General features: G+C 40.0%; 1 protein-coding gene across 5 annotated transcripts in view; it reads right to left on the reverse strand.

The window, feature by feature from the left end:
• cadm4 (cell adhesion molecule 4) overlaps positions 1–21,685 on the reverse strand; it is a 172,316-nt gene that overhangs the window by 13,446 nt on the left and 137,185 nt on the right. For all 5 annotated transcript variants that reach the window (XM_080500631.1, XM_080500634.1, XM_080500633.1 and 2 more), the window contains exons 3-6: positions 14,437–14,724; positions 11,103–11,264; positions 8,010–8,100; positions 1,385–1,557 (exon numbers count right to left, since the gene is read on the reverse strand). In XM_080500631.1, coding sequence (XP_080356757.1) covers positions 1,385–1,557; positions 8,010–8,100; positions 11,103–11,264; positions 14,437–14,724 — 714 coding nt within the window. The remainder of the gene's footprint in view (positions 1–1,384; positions 1,558–8,009; positions 8,101–11,102; positions 11,265–14,436; positions 14,725–21,685) is intronic.

Below are 21,685 nucleotides of genomic sequence, written 5' to 3' on the forward strand. Positions count from 1 at the left end.
TTTAGTCTGATAGATGAGGGGGCGCTAACTAAATGTGGCCTAAAAATCTTACGTAAGATATCTTGTCTCTGTTCGCTTTATCTTCTCCCGGTGTCAGATCTCAAAATAAAGTGCCGGCGAGCAATGACAGGGGCTACCAGCAGGAGGGGCTGCAGATCAAAAGGGCAAACCTGCCGAGTGACACAAGCAATTAGGGCAAACCACCAATGCAATAGATAATAATCTGTAGAAGTTTTTAATGTTGAGCTTGCTATGCATTTTTAACTCGACTGCTGTCCTATTAAAATCATAGAACTCCTGTTTTGTCCCTTTTTTCCCCCCTCTGCAAGTTTACCTAGTTGTTTCATGTGGAGGTTATACAACATTAACATACATCAAAACCTTGTTTTCAGATGTACTTCAAACTCGGCGAGAAAGTTGGCCAATTTGTCGCACTTTCTGAAACAAAGTGATACAATATTTTTGTGTGATGTTGCAAGCTCCACCGCCATCCTCTTTGAGCCGTGGTGCGAAGTCTATCTAGGTCACCCATCATTAACAATGTAGCCACGACCAATGAATAGGTGCAACATTATGGAAAACTTGCAGCGACTGACTACAAAGGCCTCTCGCCCACATTCTGACCTGCCACCTGCGTTGAAGCGAACTTTATTCACAATGATTTGCCCTCAAAATCAGATTTCCCCCTAAATGCTAACAAGTAAACTTCAGATATTCAACAAATTCTTCAATGAAATAATACTTTTCACTTCGGTTTTCTTTCTACTATGAGACAGCTTGTGTTGCAAAATTAATTTAGTTGTCAAAACATCTTGTATCTTTATTTATTGCACTTGAAGGTTTAAGTTATTTTCTGTTCCTTGTGGAGAGGATTGGGTCAACGCCGAGATAAGAAACTCATTCTTACAAGAGAGAGTCTGAATAATAATGTTAGTGACTAGTATCCAAGCAGGCTAGTCTATGTCGTCCTGTGGAATCAATAATGTTGTTGAATCAATTGCACAGGAGTCTTAGCAAAGGTTTCCTGCTGTTTCTGAATCAAGAAAACAAATACAGCTGAAAGACAGATGAGACACGCATCAAGATTTAATGGGTCTGTTGCCCATTGCCAGAATAGCCAGACTGCAAAGACATTGGGGAGATAAAAGAATCAATAAAATTTAAAAGACTTCTAAACAAAAAAAAAAATCATCAAAACAGAACAACAAGAAATGTAACAAAGGATCCATTGAACATGAAACAAATATTCAGAACAGCAAACGATTGCCTTAGATACTGAGTCCGGGAAGGAAAACAACAGAAAAAAACAATCAATGCAGCAAAGTTTTCAAGCGCTTGTGGAAATTCTAAGAGAACAAATGATCCGTTAATGACGGTTACTTACCGTACACCAACAGGGTGTAATGATCGGCTGCACGTCCGTAGTTATTCTGGGCCTGGCACAAGTACGTCCCGTTGTGTGATTGGCTGAGACGTGATATCTGGAAAGTGGGGCCGGAAATCTCTGCCCTCTCAGGTAAGGTGTCATTAATTTTGGACCACTGAATGTTTCTGGGCCTAGTAGGGATAAAGGGGGGGGGGGGGGGGGGGGGGGCGAGAGAGAGAGAGAGAGAGAGAGAGAGAGAGAGAGAGAGAGATGTGAATTTGGTACTGAACAAGTAATTTCCATCCATCCATGACAAAAAAAAAAAACTCATTCTAATTTCCACATGAGTTTGTCAACTCTCAATTGGAAGATTGCATGTTCGATTCCCCATCTCCCTCAGTCCACATATTAAGGCATCCTTGAGCAAGACACTGGACACCAGATTGAGCGCCCTCCATGGCAGTCACCTCCATTGGGATGCGAGTGTGTGTTTGTGTGTGAATGAGTGAATGTGACTAACATGGTGAAGCACTTTGGGGGCTGCTCCAGAAGAGGAAAGGCATCATATAAGTGAAATCCATTCAGCGCTTTCTCATTACGCCATCTTTAATGATGCTCCCCAGTGTTAAATACAGTGAATTGTCAAACAAAAATAAAATCTTATATTTGTGGCAATTTGCAGCCTTCAGAGTGGAGGTAATTAATCATTTAGTGTCACAGTATTGCTAATGCTACTTCGTCAACATCGTATCCAGCTTTCACCAGCATTTATAGATGAATCAGCAATTATCTCTGGTTTCAGGGTTGTGTTATTTCTTACTAAAACACTGCAATACCCATTAGATTAACACAGAAATGGCGGTTACTTTTACAGGAAAATGACAGTGTCTTTTTAATCTTCTCAATTTGTAAGATCATCCTGCAGGCCATATGATAGACCAAATCATATAATATGCATCTGTTTGGAGTGTGGGAGGAAACTGGAGTACCAGGAGCAAACATGTGCAGGGATCAAAGCGGAGATGTTCTTGCTATGAGGTGAGAGTAATGACCATGACTCAACCTTGCAGCCTCAACTCCTATTATAAAATCGTAAATTTAATTAATATTTAGATAATCTAGTAAATAAATAAATAGTTTATTAAACAACTACTAATATTTAACAGCAATGTATCACTTCAATTACTCCATGAAGTGTACTAAATGCAGTACACTGGAATTAAAACCAGAGAGCTAGATTCCAGCTTTTATACCAAGTTTCTCTCTTTGAAACTTTGACAAATTGAGTGTCGACTTGTTTGCTGTTTTCCAACAAGTTTGAGTTAGGATTCGTATCAGTTTGGTTTCTGTGCCCTCTGTGGAGAGTTTAGTCTCTCATTGCCCAGCGGTGTGTTTTTAAGTGGTTGGCCTCTCATCAGAGGATTCTCCCGCAATTCTCACAAACTGAAAAGTTGTTGTGTAATCACTTGGTTTTGTTCAGACTTGTTGGAGAGAGTTGCTCGGCCTCACTGTGAGGGAGAAAGTGCCTGAGGACTGCATGCAGTCACCTGAGCCTCGCTGTTGATAGTCAATAAATGGGGCTGATCGCCTGTTGACGTGATGCGTTGTATTTCCACGCTTCGTAACTTAAAGACGCAAAGCACAGAAGCGCAGAATTTGTAGTTTTGCATGCATACAAAAAGCAATCCACTGAGTAATGTAATGAATTCCTTGTTGAATGACTAAAACAATTATACAATTAGGATTTTTGATTTACACGTAAGGTTTCCCCAATACTCCTCAGTTTACATACTAATTTCACAAGACTGCTAATTGATATTAATTGAGTGGTAATAAGTCATGAATTCAAGCACCAGACTATTGCGAGCGTAAAAAAAAAAAAGCGAGGTCATGCAGGAGGGTATAGAAGCCCGCGGGGTGAGGCTGACATGAGAAGAAAGAATAAAAAGGGGGCTTGGAGAAGACGCCGGTGGTAACCGAGGGCTGCATCCTGACAAATAATGAGGAGATGGATGGTCAGAGGGCGGCGATTGTGCGAAAGAGTTGGCAGGAGAGAAAGGAGGGCAGATGAGACAGAAATAAGGTGTCAGATGTGCAGAGAGGTTGAAGAAAAAAAGAGCAAAACCGAAGAAGAAAGACAGGGACATAAAGAGTTTGTTACTCCAGGTAGAAGGAAGGAAGAAACAAGGAGATGAAGGAATGGAAAAAGAAAGAAAGAAAGAACGAAAGAAAGAAGTAGGCGGACCAAATGAATTGGTCGCGAAAGATGGGCAGGCAGAGCAGACAGGAGGTGTGAGGATTATACAGACACCCTTGCGAAGAAATCTGTGCGTGTGCGTGTGTGCGTGTGTGTGCGTGTGTCTGGCTAAGTGTCATGGCTCATGCCATCCTGGCCAGATTACAATCCTGACTCATCTGGGTTCTAATCCCTCAGGAAGTCTAATTAAACCTCTTTCTTCTTTGTTCATCGCATGCACACTAAATTTCCACAAAACCAAATCTGCCCCTGCTCCTTTCCTTCAAGACACTTCTTAATCTCCCACACACAGTTATGCCCTTTAAATCTAACACCCAAATAAAAAGCCAATCAAGCAAAAATAAATAAATAAATAAATAAAATGAAAAAGTAGAGCACTGTCACCGTCTTCACTTCTAATAACAGACAGATGATGAGTGTATCCCTTCACCAAGAGGAGGTGCCATGTAATTGGTCGTTAATGCTTAACAGGCAGTTAACAGGGCCGCAGAGCAAGTGTAAGGGTGTGTGTGTGCGCGCAGCCCAGCGTGAGATGAGGGTCAGAGACCAGAGCTGCCTGCAGTCCCATCCCTCACTGTCACATACACACTTACTCACACACATACACAAACACATACGCAGACACTCACACACAAGCTTGCACACACGGTCCCTGGCCAGCCGTTACAAAGCTTTAGTGGGGCTAAAGCCAATGCGTTTCTCAGCCAGCCCTCGCTGTGGGATTTCAGTAAAGTCATCATACACGCACAAACGCATGCACACGCACTGGCTGCATGAAGCTTCACTGGGGAGCTTTAGTGGACCTGATGCCCACAGACAGACGGACCATCAAGGGGAGGGTTTAGGAGCTTAGGACCTCAATACCCCTCTGGAAGGTGCATAAAGAGCTGTGGACACGAGAAAAAAAAAAAAAAAAAAAAAGAAGCTTTGTTTCAAAATCAGGCTAATTTTCAGCACTGCTGATTACTGGTAGTCACATTTAACTTTATACATCCGTATACTCTCATTTTCAAGTATTCTCTTGCACACACACACTAACCTTTCAAGTCATACTCCTAAGATCTAGTTCTCTTTGTCCTTCATGCAATAAAATATGGATCAGGTGGATTTCATCCATCAATCAATTGTTAAAGGTTAGGCAATACCATAGATATTACTTCAATCAAACTTTAAAGCGCTGTGTCCCCAAAAATGATAAAAATCAACTTTGCACGTTATACCACACTGGCTTTTCTCTACCTGTAGTTCAAGTTATGACTGCTGTCTTAATTTGTTTTTGCATCATATTATATTGCAACAATGAGCAAACCGTGTATTTTTGAAGACGGGTAAATATAAACGGGTCCTGTTCATTTCTGTTAATCGTTCCTGAGAGAAGTCAAGATGAAGGTGATTAGAAGCACTTTAATTACTCTGATTCAGTGAGAAAGAACCCTGGAATTATGGGGGTTGATAATTATATAGAAATTATATAGGGGGGGCTTCACCATGATAAAGATAAAAATGTATGCCGATTACAATGACTGAGAATAGGAAGCTGTGTGCGCAGATAGTTATTCAAAATTAAGAGAAAGAGTTTTCATGCAACCTTCTTGAGTCTTTTACGGCTTATATTAAGGTCCTATCAAGTATATTTATTTCACTGACGCCCTGCTTTAATCTGACACTTTTGGTCACCATCCAGGAAAATATGCTGTTCCCTGCGAGAAGCTTCCCTCAAGGAGAATGTTTTTCTAATATAAGGAGAATATTAATTGCTTGGAAAATAAACATCAGTTAAGACATCAGTGCGACATTCACGGGTCACCTTCTGTACTCCATTAATAAAACATCCGGTGAAAAGCACTCCAAAGTGACAGCTTTTATGAAGATGTAAAGTTTAGCAACTGTCTTTCCACAATAAGTCCGAAACCGAAGAGATTCACACTTATAAGGAGTTTTAAACTACTGGGATCACAGAAAACTTTGCTCTGTGTTTTCAGATTACTTTCAAAGTTGGAAGGTTTAAGTTTGTTTTGCAGCCGCTTAGTATGAGAAACAAAAGCACCACATCTTATCGAATTCAGGTTTTCTTTTCATTGAGTTCAGATGGACCCAGAAAAGTGGAGAGGTATTCACATTGAAAGTGTTCTGGAAAGGCACAATGACTGGTTAAAATATGCATGTGAAGACATTCACAAGTGTTTTAATCAAAAACATTTATACACTCATTCCTTCTTATGATTTCCACGTGAAACAAGAATTATTCACATTTGTGAAAACATACATGTATAGAAAAATCCTAACATTTACATTTGTGAAACTTGAATGTTTTTAATAGAACTCTGACTCCATACTTTCATGTTCCTCCAAAATTGGAGGAGCAACAAACCCCTCCCCAAGAATTTTTTGTCAGACGCGTTGTCTTCTTCCGCATCACCAATCATTATAAATCATAGATCAACATTTCAAAACTATTGGCAAAGGGGCAGGTTGATCGACAGGTTGAACATCGGCTCCAGCATGCTACCACTGATGAGGTTGGCTGCAGCACTATTCATGGACGTGTGGATGATCATGGCTGTCACTGCAGATCCAGATGAAAAAGTGAGCATTTCCACCATCCACACCCCATTTTATGTGGGGCTTTGAAACTTTAGAATATTTTGCCTATTCATTTAATCATGTCTTCTTTTAATGTTATATTTTTATGCTGTGTGTATTCAACTTTCAACTTAATTTAAGATTATACTCTCACACAATTTAATCAACATTTCTTTTTACAGTACATGGCCGGGAGCCTGACGTTTTTTTAGTACTGTCCAAGGAGGGAAAAAAAAAGATTTGAAGTAATATTTTATCATGTTTGGTACAATAGTTGTTCCTTTGTGGCAGCCTGTGTTTTTCCCGTGTCTTTGTTCTACACTGGTCCTTTTTACTTGTCCTGCCCTTTTAAATGTTTAGAGATGTTTTGTTTTTTGAATTCCTATGAACAGAAATGAATTCACAGTGGCCTTATAATACCACTGTAGGCATCATATTAAATGAGACCTCTTTGGCTTTCGCTCATGCAATTTCTGAATCTGTTTCACAATAAATTTTATTGATATATTTAATAAACTGATACTATTTCATGTGAACTATTATTATTAGCCGTCATGTCATCTGACATTTGTGAAACAAAAGAACTTCAATATGAACTTCATAATTTTTACAATCTAAATATGGAAATCAGACTGAAATATCATCTACATTTCTTTGGAGTAAGGATTCTAAGGACTAATATTTTCTTTTTTGAACACTGTTTGGAATGTACTCTTATTATGGTTTTATACAATGTCTGCAAGCATTCGACGCACTTGTGTATTTTGGATAATTTTGTTTCTTTCATAATGGTTGTTTCCCATTTTACCGCCTATTATTGGCCTATTTCACTCCATTGTTTCATCCGTGTATTGGTATGTGCATTTAAAGAAAGAAGAAGGGCAAACATTTGCAAGGATTTTTCCATTTTGCATTTTGACATTCATTTGTGAAACACATTGAGTTGTATTTTATAGTCTGAAACATTAATAAAGATTGATAGATGATAGTGCTCAGTTTTTATATCGGTACGCTTTCCACTCCATTACACTCAGGAGTTTTTCTACCCGCTTGCAGAATGATGGTGCAGTTGTCAAATAATGTGAAGGGGAAGAAGATGGTGCGACATTCGGGCCACAAGAAGTCCCTCCAATGTTACCCTGAAGTTGCTGCTAATGATAGATGTGCTCTGGCTAAGCGTCGAAACCGAACTTGTCGAAAGCCGGCGAACAATGTGAACTTCTTTCAACAAATGCGTGTACAAATCAGAAAGAAACACGAGCCCTTCAAGCTGTCGGTGCACCACCAAATGATATTCTCACAGCGGCTCAGAGCAATTCAAGTAAAAATCATCAGATGCGAGTGTTTGCTGTCCCATAATACCATTTTGTGAAATCTTGAGGCAGTGAGAAGTGATGCTGAACCCAGCACTCTCTCGCGTGTCCTTGTGAATCGAAAGCTCTCTCTGTTTTCTTAAACTGATTTGTCAAAACCCATCGCTGCATTTTATGCACAGGCGCTTTGTCGAGACAAACCTTCTTTATAATTCATGATTATCTTGTCAGTAGTTCTTTGTAGTATGAGAGCAATTGGCAAAACACACTCTTACGACACGACAACTTCACAGGCAGCCTTTTGTGTCGCAGCTTTGTGAGATGCGAGGCTGAATTTCATCTGTGATGTGTCGTCTGCTGTGTTTACACAAACCGCTCTCTCTGATTTGAGAATTGCACAGTTTGTCTCATCGACATGTGTAAAGTTACATCTCAGTGAAGTGCTGTATACCATAACAGCTCAAGGTATAGAAAAATCACACAAACTTACAGAGGGTTTCCAGTGACCGAGCAGGTAAGGCTGAGTGAGTCGCCCTCTCGCAAAATGCCAGTGGGAGGAACGATTCGCACTGTGGGTGCAACTGTAGAGACACAGAGGGGAGAGAAAGCATCACAACAGTTGGCATTAACTACTAAAAGAGCACTCATCACAATTCAACCTCAGGGAGCTGTGGGAGGATATTCAAAGTCGTCATTATAAAAACCTTTATTGAATGTCATCTCTCCTTAATGATATTTGTTGAAAGACTGGAATCAAAAAAATAGAATAAAATCTTTCACAGTTCATGGTTTAACCCCCCCCCCCAAAAAAAAACAAAAAAAAACCCCAACCCTAACCCAATTATCTTTAGTGAAGCTGCAGATGTTTGAGTAATGTAGTTAAACCAACAATGATTGAACACCAAGACTTGTTTCCATTTCAAAAAGGAAAGTTTTGATGTGATTCATTGTCAATGTCAAACAGTTTCTCTTTACTGAGAAAATAATTTAGTTTGTAATTTCAAACACACTCAGATGAAATCATGATCTGTGTCACTGATACTGAATAAACTGGTGTATCTGTGCTGACAAAGTATTACAACAACTGATATTTGTTTGTACTCATGTATAGATATGAGGATATAACTCACCTGAAAAGGTTCAAAATGTCCTAAAAACATTATGCATCAATAACACTTGAAATTCACTCATTATTTTTGACTGACTTTAGTCCAGACCCTGTACATTCAAATTCATTTGAACCAAATGAGGTTTTTTTTGTTTTTTTTCTTTAAGCATGAGAGTACTTCGGCCACTTCTGCTGATGGAGGGTTACTGTATTGAAGACTGGTGCTTTTACAAGAAGGAACAAAAAACGAGAAAGAACAACAAGTGGAGAAGTGTGAAAGTAGCAGGAGAAGGGGTCTTTAACAACTGTTTCCAAGGCAACAAGTCGACAATCCTACGGTTGAGACACCTGTTATCATAAGCGGCCTGCCGCTCCAGCAGCTGCTGTACTACACTTACTTTAGTAACTGAGCGATAGGGAACCAAATCCACCCTGACGGTTGGTCATTACTGCCCGGTCTGTGGCAGGCAGAAGCATCAGCGGGCAGATTGACAAAACCGTTGCATATTAATCATTCTAATCTATCAACAAACATTAATATACGAGTGGCAAATTAACCGCACTCAGAGACAGATGCAGAAATTCTCACTGAATATGAATCATATTATCGGCTATAAATATTTATACATGCCTGGGGACTGTTTGACTATGCAGAATTATTGATATGTATTGCAGGATAAGAATCACAGTGGACTGTCAGCGAGGCTGATAAGAGGACAGAACACCGAGTAATTGAATGTTGCCAGTTTGTGAAATCGAATCAAAATAATAAAGTCGAACAAAAAAAATTATTTGGTACATTTGTGGCATTTAATCAAATGAAAGGTAAATAGTATGTATGTGTCGATATAATGCAAGTTTATTATGAAAGCCATTTGAGAACCAAATGAATAAATCAATGTTTTATTACAAAATTGAATTTTCTTACGGTTCATGTTAAAATTCATTCAAATGTCATCGATTCAGAAAAATAATTAATGAAAGTGTTAAAATCTGGACACCACAACAGTTCATTACAGCACAAACACACACTCATATTATCATTCATGGCCAATTGTGAGTAATTGACTGTAGTCAGAAAATAGAGAGAGACCATGTGAGCTCCACACGGGAAAGGCTCATGAGCCCAGATTTGAACCAGCAACAGTGTCAACCACTACCGCACCGTGCCACACTTCCAGAGCCAACAACAGATCATTCAATGTAACACCACTGACATTCACATGGATTGTTCTCTCAAAGAGAATGAAATAAAAATGGAAATAGTGCAGGAACAGAAGTGAGTGTGTGCATCAACAAAACCAATAAACTGTTATTGGAGCATTATCTATTGTGCTCATCATATAAATGCCTTTCTTTTTCCGCCATAGTATTTTCTTGTTTTCACACACAAATTGTACTCATGGTCTCCTTTCCTCTATCCATCTTAAACACCTGAGCATACACAAACATTCACATATAAAGTCAATATGTCAATCCGACTGTTTTCCTGTCCCTTTGACCCTGTGAATGTCTGTGAAAACAAGCAGCAGTTGTGTATTGTGTTTCATTGTCGGTTGCTTTGTACATATAGTTCCAGTCTTTTCACCATTTTTCTATTAAGAGCGGGAATGAACTGGCACATCTATTAGGATTAGACACAAACAAAAATATTAACATTTGACAGATAGTGAAAGATAAACTTCAGGCTTTTGAAAGGGATATAGATCACGGTTACCTGACAATTTCTGTAATAATCCTCCTGAAACATCTAAAGATTTGTTAAAAAAAACAAAAACACTGAATAATGTGACACAGTGAAAAAACATGTTGCTTTGAATTATTATACACCTAAAGCCAGTGAAGACTTGAAATCTTCTTTCAGCACATTTCTTGCATTTTCTTTGCTAAGAAGAACATTTGATGATAGTGCGCTGCATATTAACTTGGGCAAATAACCCAGCAATGATTAATCTTTCACAAAACGGTACCCCGATCACTACGTTTACCGATCACGATTTTTTGCTTTTCCATTGATGTTGGGGAGCTTTTTAAGCCACATCCCTACAGTCTCACCTGGCCACAGGCCTTTTTCTTTTCTTTTTTTTTTTTAACCTGCCATCTCCCCGCTTGACAGAATTTGTGAGTATTAAGTTTTGACGAGAGCAGGTTTCACACAGACTGGCTCTGAATATCTCTCTGCTAATATCCTGAGCTGTTTTTAAATGAGCTTCATTCCGAAATAAGATATCCACCATTTGAAAAATGAGGCTGCTACCCTAACAAAATCATTGCTGGCATTAAAGTACAACACCATAATGAATATTTCTGAAGGAGCAACGTAAATGACAGGGATACAAATGGTATGAAATACGGTTTTGAAACGTTTGGCAGTGAATATTATGTGAGTTAATTTATTTGAAAGGCAGAAGGGAGTGTACACACACATGTTTATTTATTTATTCTTTTTTTTTTTTTACTGCAGAAGACACTTACAGTGCACATCCAGGCGATAATGTCGAATCCTCTTCTGCCCGTTGAGGGCTTGGTGGAACGCCTCGCAGCTCAGAGCCGCCCCGTTGTCTTTCCTCTCCACCGGGATGCGGATGGTGCTGGAGACGCTGACCGTCTTCCCACTGTCCTGCTGGGATACCACACCTGTGGAGGGAGCGGAGCGGTTGGAGTGAAAGGTCAGCATGTGAAACGTCACGGCAGTCCGAGCGAGACGAGACGTGAGGCGGGCGGGAAGAGAAGATGAGATTGTTATTCAGGGGCAGAAAAGGTGAGCAAGCAGTGTGCAAGTTACTCAATATTTGCCATTTTGTCAAAGTTACCAGTTACTGAAAATCAGCTTGCAGAAGCAACTCTTCTGTTACTTTTAATTGTCTCTCGGTAAGGGTGTCTTAATAATGTGCAAGTAGTTGTATTGTGGATACGAGACATTGGCTGGTTTGTCTGCACTGTGTGGGTCATTCTGATGACTAATTCACTCATTAAGTTCAGCAGAAGTTGCATCAGTTAGTCGGAAGTGAAATGATGGTACACGCTCGTTGTTTTGGATTTCAATTATAATTATAGTGAGATATTCTCAACCGCATGCGCTCCCACGGGGGGATGACCTTTCCGGTCGTCGTGCAGAACTTGGCATAACGCTGCTTCCCAAAAGAAATGGATTAATGCACTAATGACAACAAGAAGGAGCAACAAAACAGCTGAGATAGATTATTAAACATGCACACAGCTCTCATAAAAGGTAAGAGCATGTTTTTAAGGGATGGAAATACAAAAAAAGAAAAGAAATATTAAGATTGAAGTTGTGTTATTTTTCACATTATTATCACATTATTTCCCTATTCACACAATTAACTTAAATAGTTAGTGACTGATGAAGGAGCTTCTCAGTTTCACCTGTTACCTGTGGAGGGAATCATTAACAGTGGACGACAGAATAAAAGAGAGTGAGAATGTGAAGTGAGAGCAATTTGCATCTACATTTCACGGCAATTATGAGCAGCGGTGCAGTTTGTTTTCAGATACTAAATCAACTGAGTCTTTCGCGTGTGTGCACATGAGTGAACGAAACAGAGATAGACGAGAGCGAGGGATAAAAGGAGAGGATATGCATATCCCAATTGAGATTTTAACTGAACAAGACACTGAGGGGGGGGGGGGGGACGTCAAAGGGGAAGGCGAAAAGAGAAGAAAGGAAAAGAAGAGAGGGACAGAGAGTGAAAGCAGCAACAAGAGTATGATAGATGTGCATGTCTCCGTGTGTGTGTGTGTGTGTGTGTATATACATATATATATATATGTGTGTGTGTGTGTGTGTGGGGGGGGGCGACGACATGAAAGAGGATGGTAACAGTGCCAAGGCAGATGTGAAGGGGAAGAAAGATGCAAGAAGAGAGGAGGAGGAGAGGCAGAAGGAGGGAGGAGGAACAGCAGGGCCAGACTAACGGGACTTGACATGGTCACGTATTGGGAGTTTGTGCTTGTTTAGGCAGAATACAACATTACTTGAATTGCGCTGAGTTTTCAATTATTGACGGCGAGCAAGTAAAAGCAGGAACCTAATCGAAGCGTGAGCGAGGACGGCGGCGGGAGCAGATGAGCAGGGATATATGGCAGCGGTGGGAAGATAGCGTCTTAATTAAAGAGTGCTTCTTGTATCTGTTGGGATCTGCTTCTAACCTTTAGTGTCACAGTTCATTTAACTCCGGGACCCAAAGAGAGATGGGATGAGGAGATGAGAAGAGCAGAGATGAGAGCAAAGAAAACAAGAAAAGGACAGACAAAAAAAAAAAAAAAAAACAAAAGCGACAGGAAACAAGACGAGACAAGAGAGGTTAAAGTACAGGCCCTGTCTGTCTCTTTGACTTTTTCAGCCCTTTGGAGCCAATAACCACGCTGAGCACTGTCACATCTTTGTCACATGTGAAATTTAGAAGTTAAAAAAAAAAAAAAAGAAAAGAAAGGGAGACTAGATAAAAGGAAGGAGAAGGAGTAGAGGGGAAGGACAGAGGGAGGAGAGACAGAATGACGGTGACAGGTGCGCCGCGACGGTAAAAAAAAGGAAGAGAGCGGATGAAAGAGACAGCGAGTGTCAGACAAAAATAGAAAGTAAAAGAGATGTCGGCTGACACGAAATTTAAAAGGGCAAAACATTGCTCGTCGCATGCCCTGAAGACTGTTGACTTCAGATTATCTGACATTATTTTGACTGGTCTGTTTGTGATATTTGAAGGAAGTGACATTGAATTAATGAATGATAATATCTCAACACATTTCTCAACAATCTGTACGATTGGAAAGTATTTTTTCATCTAAAAGTGAAGACAAAACAAAAAAAATCCATAAGCTTTGGTGACAAGAGTAACTTTGTCCAAGAGATAGTTTCTGCTTGTTCAAAATGTAAACGCTAATCCTGATGCAATAGCAGAGTGAAAAAAACAAACCAAAAATCTTTCTGACAGTTAAATAAATCTAAGGCTACAGAAAGCTACAGTAGATTTCAGATGTATTATTGAGCGAAGTGCCCCTTTAACTTAACGAAGCTGAGGGAGACGGCAAGTTGGGAAGATGGATAGATCAAGGTAACAGGGTTGTGAATGGTTCGTAGATTCATCATAAGCAAAGAAGTAAGAAGAGCCAGTATTAAATATTGAGTCTTCACGAAAGCCAAAAAGGAGCAGCAGTGAATTATAATGTAAAATCCTGAATGTAAGCAGCAGTTGGACTTTCATTCAATCATGTGCCTGTCAGTAAAATACATAAGGAGAATTTTTAACAGAGAAATAGCAAAAGTGATGTAAAAGACATGAAAGATGTGTATCTATTTTAATTTTCCAAATCTGAGTAGAGGAAATAAAAGAGAGGCAGGTGCTGAACGATCTCTTCAGTTCAAAAAAAGCCAGAAGCTGTTTAACCCTCTAATTTAAAGAACAGAAGGAGAAAAATGTCCAGTGTGTTAGATGAATTACAACTAAATTGTTGCCTATAAATATTGCAAAGGACAATGGATGGAAATAAATGAGGACAAAAGAGGAGAGGGAGGAAGGATGTTTGGCAGTCCCTTTTTACCCCATTTTCTCCAACCCATTCATTCATCCATCTATCTCTACTTGCTGCCATCAACTGATCCATCTGCCAGTCTCCCTGTCAACCCATCAATTACCCGGGCCGCTCATTTTTCTTTCATTCATCGCTAAATCTGTGATATCGTCCTACCATTCCACTTCACCTCTTCGATACTGTCTCATTAAGTTCCTCATTCATCTCTCATAATCATCAAACCGTCCATCAGTCCATCTGTCAGCCCTTGTCCTGCTACCTGGAATCTCCCGGCCGTTGCGCATCCAGCGCAGGGTGGCGGCCGGCTTGCTTCGCGGCGACACGCAGGAGAGCTCCACGTCGCCGCCCTCCACCACGTCCTCCTTGACCTCCACCGTGGGCGTCTCCGGGGGCACCAGGACGGAGAGCGTCGCCACCTGGTGGTGCGTGGCGTCCGTGTACAGCTGGCAGAAGTAGCCGCCCTCGTCCGACACGCTGACGTTGGTGAGCGTGATGCGCACCAAGCGCGGCGTGAAGAGCACCATCTGGAAACGGTCATCCTTCAGCGCTGGAGGTGGGAGAAGACAAGAGGGGGAAGAGTCGATAGGTAAATAAAGGAGGTGTGGAAAAAGGGAAACAGCAGGAGTTGGAATGGAGGAGGAGAAAAATGGAGAGAGGAAGTGAAGGTGTGGAAAGAAGAGTAAAGGGTGACATGAGGAGAAGGTGAGGAGAACAAGGAGAGAAGAGAACAAGTCAGCAACCACTGGAATAAAAATAACCTGATGCAAAATATTGCAAATAGAGAAGTGCTAATTGCTATATTGCAGTTCTTCTTCTGGCTTTGGCTCAATATCCACATGAGAATTTTGTATTTTTTTCCCCCCAAAACAATTTGTTTAAATCATGAAACAAGTAGCTGAACACGTTGGAAAATGTCTTTGATTTAATCCAGATGAGCATTTGGTCAGTGTGCAAAAGAGCACAATTGTCAACAATGTGCACAATAACGATTTACATACTGCGTGTTGATCGAAACTGATGAGTTAATGCTCAGTGAAAAACATTGACGGGCGTCTGAGCCTTCACATGCAAAAGGATCCATACACACATCTGTCAGACTAACATAAACAACTTAACATTAGCTAACAAATACAATTTTTACTGATCTTTGTGGATCGAAGTGTTAAATGACCAGCTTGAGGACAAAGGTAAATCACAATCAATCACACATATTATGGATTTGGCATCACAAACGCAGTAATAAATACATTGAAAAGAATAATTGTGGTGTGTTTTTAGGGGTAATCCGTCTATCGAATTATCCATACATTCATATGCAGATTGTCCAGTATCTGCTTTGATAGTATCGATGCTCGATTGTAGTCGGTTAATTGTCATTTCTACTTCATTAGTTAGTTATCATCCCACAGCAGGTCGTTTAACATTTTACCAGACATCAGAAAAAAATCCACTTAATAGATAATTTAGTTTGTCAGACAGATCATTATAATTGAATGGACCCTTTAAGCAAGTACAAAGCTCAAATGATGAAACAATTTTTAGAGGTTGTGAACATTTTCAAAGAGAGTCGACTCATCAATTTTGATCAGCAAACCATGAGCGAATCATTATTGTGCAAATTGTTGTCACTTTTATATTTCCAAATGTGCCAAATGTTCGATCCTATCAAATCAAAGACTTTCCAATGTGCTGCAATTTTTTTTTTCAAATAGTAAATTCTCATTTAGAAAGATATTATTTCTGCACATTTATTCTCGTTCGCATTAAAACAGTTTGATCTGATCTGAGCTGTTTGTTGTGTTTTCATTCCCTCTGAATTAAAGTCACCGAGGTGGTTTTGATGTCGTTACGTCTCTGTGACATGGCATCACACGCACACCCACGCGCACACGCACACACACACACACACACTAACGAGTAGCATGTCACGTCTCTGTTGCTGGAAGCCGATTCGCTGCATAAAATCACAGGTTGGTTCTTTGAAGCCAGAATAGTGGAGCGAGGAGTCATGTTGCGGAGTCACTCTGAAAGCTGGCAGGTAACTTTGGATGAAAGATTAAGATTTTTTTGTCGAAATGGAATCCATTGCCAATGTAACATTGCTGTGTGTCCAGCTTTGTGTTGCAGTTTTGACTTTGTTCACAATCTGAAATGTTTAGTGCAAACACAACTCAACAAAGCTAGATGGCCAGCTCCCACACAATAACGCAAGCGTTTGAATCTAAACTCTCATGCCAACCTACAGTTTTTAGGCTCAATACTGAACGTCCTGTTTTCCACAATGAAAGATTACTCAACTATTATTGAAGAAGCAATAGTTGGATGACTTAATAAGCACTATATGGATGGTTTCGTGTGTATTTATTGCTTCCAAACCTAACTTAACCAATTTTTTTTCTCGGGTAGTTCAGCTTTAAAAAGGTTAATCTTGACTAAAGGTCATTCCTTCTTAAAAATGTCATGCAGAAATGTATGCATTGTCGTTTCCTGATCAATTCCTCCTTCCTTTTATACTTGCATCCAATCTTCTATCAACCAGAGACAAACACGTCGGAAATGAAAAGCAACGAGCCTTCTTCTTGAATGTTAAACTAGCATCTTTTAAACACACGGCTGAATGTTATCTGGGTGGTAATTCATCATGTGTGTTCGAAGCACATGTTCACTAACCCACCCACTTCCCCTTCTAAAATAACATGAAATCAAAGCTGAAATCAAAAGTTGGCAGTATACTTACATTATTATCCAGCTAGATGCTAATTTTATTGAAAAAAGAATACATGTGAAATACAAAGGTTTTTAGGTTATCCTGTAATTGAGAGAATAACTTTAACGTGGCTTAAAAGAAAAGCGTTTTGAGTAAGAAACTATCTTGCTGCTGTATTATAATGACACTGTATTATGATCCTGTCAAGCTGTTGTGACTATTACTCGGAATTAAGAAACACCAACCCCATTTATAGAAAATGATGCTACAACAAGAAAAGTACTAATGTAAATTTAAAAAAAATAAAAAAAGCATGTAGAACGTACAAGATCAGGGAGGGTTGTGCTTGTACTGTTTAATTGAAATACACCACATGTGAAGAGAGTCCCAGGTTCTCACATGACAAGCATTTCAGTGCGGTAATATATTGCCAAGTCTTAAAACCTACTGAGCCAGCAAGATGAACATTCCCCATCAATAGGGTTTTTGTTAGTTATTGACTAATTGGTTGTACCTGCACTCGCAGAGCTCGATAGACTGAAGTACTATTTAGTTGCAAAGTATTGTTCTGTCCTATACCATGCTCGTGTCAGCTGTTTTCTCTTTCGGGAAGGTTGATATTTTCTCCGATACCAATCAGTGGCAAGTGCTAAACGTTACTCTGAAAGCGGTAGCACATGCAGAGCAGCTGGTTGTTGGGGACTTGTACCACCTTCCTCGTCCGAGTCAAACGTATCCTACCGTGCCGCAGTTATTTAGAGCAATCTTCTGTTTTGCGCCGAAATGTGACATTGCATTGACATCCTGCTTGGCTGCCTTTCTGCTACGATCACTTAACCCACAATGTGCGTAGATGGAATAAAACAGCTGTCAGTTGCCACAACATTACCCAAATGTGCCACACAGGCACTGAGCCAGTTGTCTGGAACAAAGCTATGGCAGACTTGTGCCACCTAATGTAAAGTAATTGCAGTTAAGACCTTTTTATGTAGGGGCATTGTTGCTGAGGCCATGAAAGTAACAGTTGCTGCAGCTGCTGGTCCTTATTTTTTTTTTTTAGCAGGCGAGACTACAAATAAAGTCACAGGTCTGAAGTCTGCTGTAGCTCTGCAAGTGTGTGTGTGTGAACCTCAATGTATCATGGTCAATTACCATCTGGAGTATTCTTTTAATCAGTTTCAGAGGGTGTGTGTTTGGAAAAGCTGCACATTTACCTTTAGCAGGCAGTAATTGGCGAGTATATCAAACAGTACAAGACAAGAAAGCTCTGCTTTAATTGAGAGGGATGACATTTGAGGACATTTTAAGCTTTGGAATCAGTTATGTCTCGCCCTCAAGATAGGCTACTCTGTATTAGAAAACAGTCATTTCTGTCTCCCGCATGCTGGAACGAGAGCTGAGATTTGAGCCTCTAATTTGTGATGTCACTCCCATGGACAGCTCGGCAGAGTAAAAATTGCAAACTTGGGAAAAGTAGTAGCTGTGACAGTGACAGCGCCCTGGATGATTTGCCTCTCTGGAATTGATGGTGCTGCTAAATCTAAAGCTTTCTTTGACTTGGGGAAAAAAAAAAAAAAAAACTTCAGAGAGAGTTTGCAAAGTCTGTCTCGACGGAGCAGCTCCGGAGGCTGTACATTGCTAAAACATAGCAGATGTCTTGGTTCCCTTATTTTCCAGCTTTGAGGGGAGGCTGTTGTCCATTCTGCCTCGCACTGATTTTACTCCACTAAACTCGGATAGATTATGTCATTCTCTTTGTTACCGCTTTGCTTTATTTCTCGGTAAACTCACTTTTAATTAGTGTTTGTTTAGAGTTCATCATATTAGATTTAATCATTATTGTTTGACTCGCTGTGGGGAAACTCCACAACCTCTTGAAAAATGCGCTGAAAATGAATACCAGTTGAAAAACTATGAGAATGAAAGGTGGCTGACTTTTGAGTCGGGAAAAGCCGGTTGTTGTACAAAAAGAAAACAATGCAGTTAAAACAACAGAAAATTAACATGAACATCAGTTTTATAAATAGCACAATTGTAAAGTCAATCCTGAACCAGAGACCACTGAGCTGTAATCACTGCCCTTGCACTGCAAACAATATGGAGAAAATAAGAATGGGGAATGAAACGAAGGAAGAAAAAAAAAAATGAACATGGAACAAGTTTCTCTTTGCCACCAAAGAAATGGTTGAATCAATGTTGAGAAAAATGCTGATAATAACAAATAACGCTAATAATAGTGTGCGGGTGACAGTGGCTCAATGTCTATAGATTCTCGTAAACACCTCTGAGACTCACTTTGTATTGACCCGACTTTGAAACGTCCCTCGCTTGCCATCTCTATTTTGTTCAGCCCGTCTTTTCTTTCTTTTTGTTTTGGATTTGGCTCAAAAAAGCGGACTCTTGGCTCTTGTGACTCCTGCCCCCTCGGGAGAGTCGGCATGGTATAGATGCAGGCTTTGTAGAGGTGTGTGCACGTGATAAAAGTGTTGGAAATAGATTTTTTTTTTTTTTTTTTTTTTTTTAACGGACTGGCGTCAGTACATAGTGCAGCATTCGGGATAAAATAATACAGACAGTGACAGAAATCCACAGGAGAATGAGAGGCTGGCTTGGGGCGGTGGAGTTATTCCACTTTTTATGGAAGTACTCCGCTGATCTCTCCACCTCACCACAGAATTCCCCCCTCTACCCAATGGCAGTGGGAGTATTGTTAGGGAGCTATTCCCCACAGATAGGTAACCCCCCCCCCCCCCCCCCCCTTGCACTAAATGGCAACTAAATGTCAGACTGCTGTTCAAGTCCAAGTTCACCTTTATTGTCCTATCTCATTTGCATGCTGAGGAGAGTTTGGCAATCGGAGGAGAGATAGAGATATGGACCACTGAGGAGAAATAGTCCATTTGGCGAGTTCCTCTACTCTATTATAGCGATCTTTCCCCACCATCTCATAAAACACACCCGTGACTAGTTTCCTGCTTGCAAAACAGGCAGAGTGATTGTCTGCAGCAGAGGTACTTGGATAGTCAGCGATCAGCTTCAGTTTGGTAGCTGGTAATCCGGCTGGCAGATGGGAAATAGACAATTAATGGATCAAACGTGGATGTTCAGTGTTGTGATTTGCACTCCTTAAAAGTACCCTCAACAATGGGCAGAATCAGATAATTCACAAGATAATTAACAAGAGTTATATTTGAGTGGCCACCTGAAAGTAATAAAACTGAAGTCTATATTACAAAGGGTACTAAGTGGAAATAAAGTTTTTAATTGTTCAGTTTGTGTTTTTATTCCATCATATTCCTTTTGTTGGTTAGGTGAATTATCTCGCTTTGTAAAGAGGATTTATATAGCTTCTTAATTTGCTACTGCCAACATTAATATTCCATTGGCCATGTCTCCTTGGCTACATTGTTTTCTTCAACATCTGCCTCTTCGTCCAATTAGTACACTGTTCAGCAGAATCCCAAGCAACTCCGGTGGTACAAAACAAGGGAATCACAAATCTACCATTGTAAATGATCACATGCATTTATTCCAGTTTTGTTTTAACAGTGAACATGATATAGAAATATATTCAAGGGTTATTCAAAGTGAAATCAAGGATACAATACGGGTTGCCCCATCAATGTCCCCATTGAAGCTCCATATGTGGTTTACAGGAGGGAAAAAAAATATTCATAGGCAGTCATCAAAGCTCAATATTTTTCCTAAATTTGGAATGATTTCCCAGTACGGTTTCTCTCTCTATTGGTGGATCATCCCTTGGCTTGTGTTTCTTGTTGCCGTTTCTTCCTTTACCCTGTGACCTTTTCTTTATTCCTCCCACTCTTTCAGCCTTATTTCTTATTCTCACTCTCATTCTTCGCAACTCTTCCTCCTCCTTGTTCTGATTAGGCTTCATCATGCTTCTCCAAAGGTTTCAGGTCCACGTCCCGGGGGTGAGCAGAAGAGGCGGCTCCGTTTAAATACTTAATGGAACCTACCGGTTGCGCTGATCTGATGGAATTGGGGCTAGAGTTGAAAATAAGGTTTCCCACAGCAGCAACCTCAGCTACACAATTAAGTCTGCTCCGTGATCGAGGTGACTAATAAGTGATGGGATGGAAAAACCGTGTAGAACAAAAGCATCTGAATGATGTTTGTACATGTGAGCAGTGAAACCATGCAACCATTATTATTTGATGATTTTACACTAATCCTGGCAATTTGTGCAGAAAACTTGAGTGAAGGACTGTTCCTGTGGGGAGTTTTGATTGTCGATTTAATGTAATTACAAGCGCCTGACATTTCAATAATTAGAAAGTTGAAAACATTTTCAAGGGTAATCTTTTCCTGTACATAAATATCACACCACAGGGATGCAAGGATTAATGGAATACGACTTTGAGTGAAAATAATTTTTTATGTAGTTTCATGCAATATTTGCTTCGGTAGGTAGATATATATCCCTTATTGTCACCACCCTGCAAAGTTTAACCCTGTTCTTTGTATTGGCTATGAATTGTACATTTCAAGGTTTTTTTGGGATCCTAATGCTCACATTTTTGTAGAGGTATCTAAACTAATTAGTGAACTTTCTGAAAGAAAATAAAACCTTGAAAATATAGATGAAATTAATAAAATAAAAGAGTAAATGGACTCCACTTTCATATTACACATTTTCGCTGCTTTTAGCCATCTTAAAACTCTTTACATTGCCAAATAATGCCCACTTACAAACCAATGGTGATGGCAGCCATGCCACTTGTACACTAACTACACATCAAGCAAATGGAAGAGGGATCAGCTGCCCGTCATGGAACTG

Source organism: Blennius ocellaris (genome assembly GCF_963422515.1).
Source record: "Blennius ocellaris genome assembly, chromosome: 8".
Classification (NCBI taxonomy): domain Eukaryota; kingdom Metazoa; phylum Chordata; class Actinopteri; order Blenniiformes; family Blenniidae; genus Blennius; species Blennius ocellaris.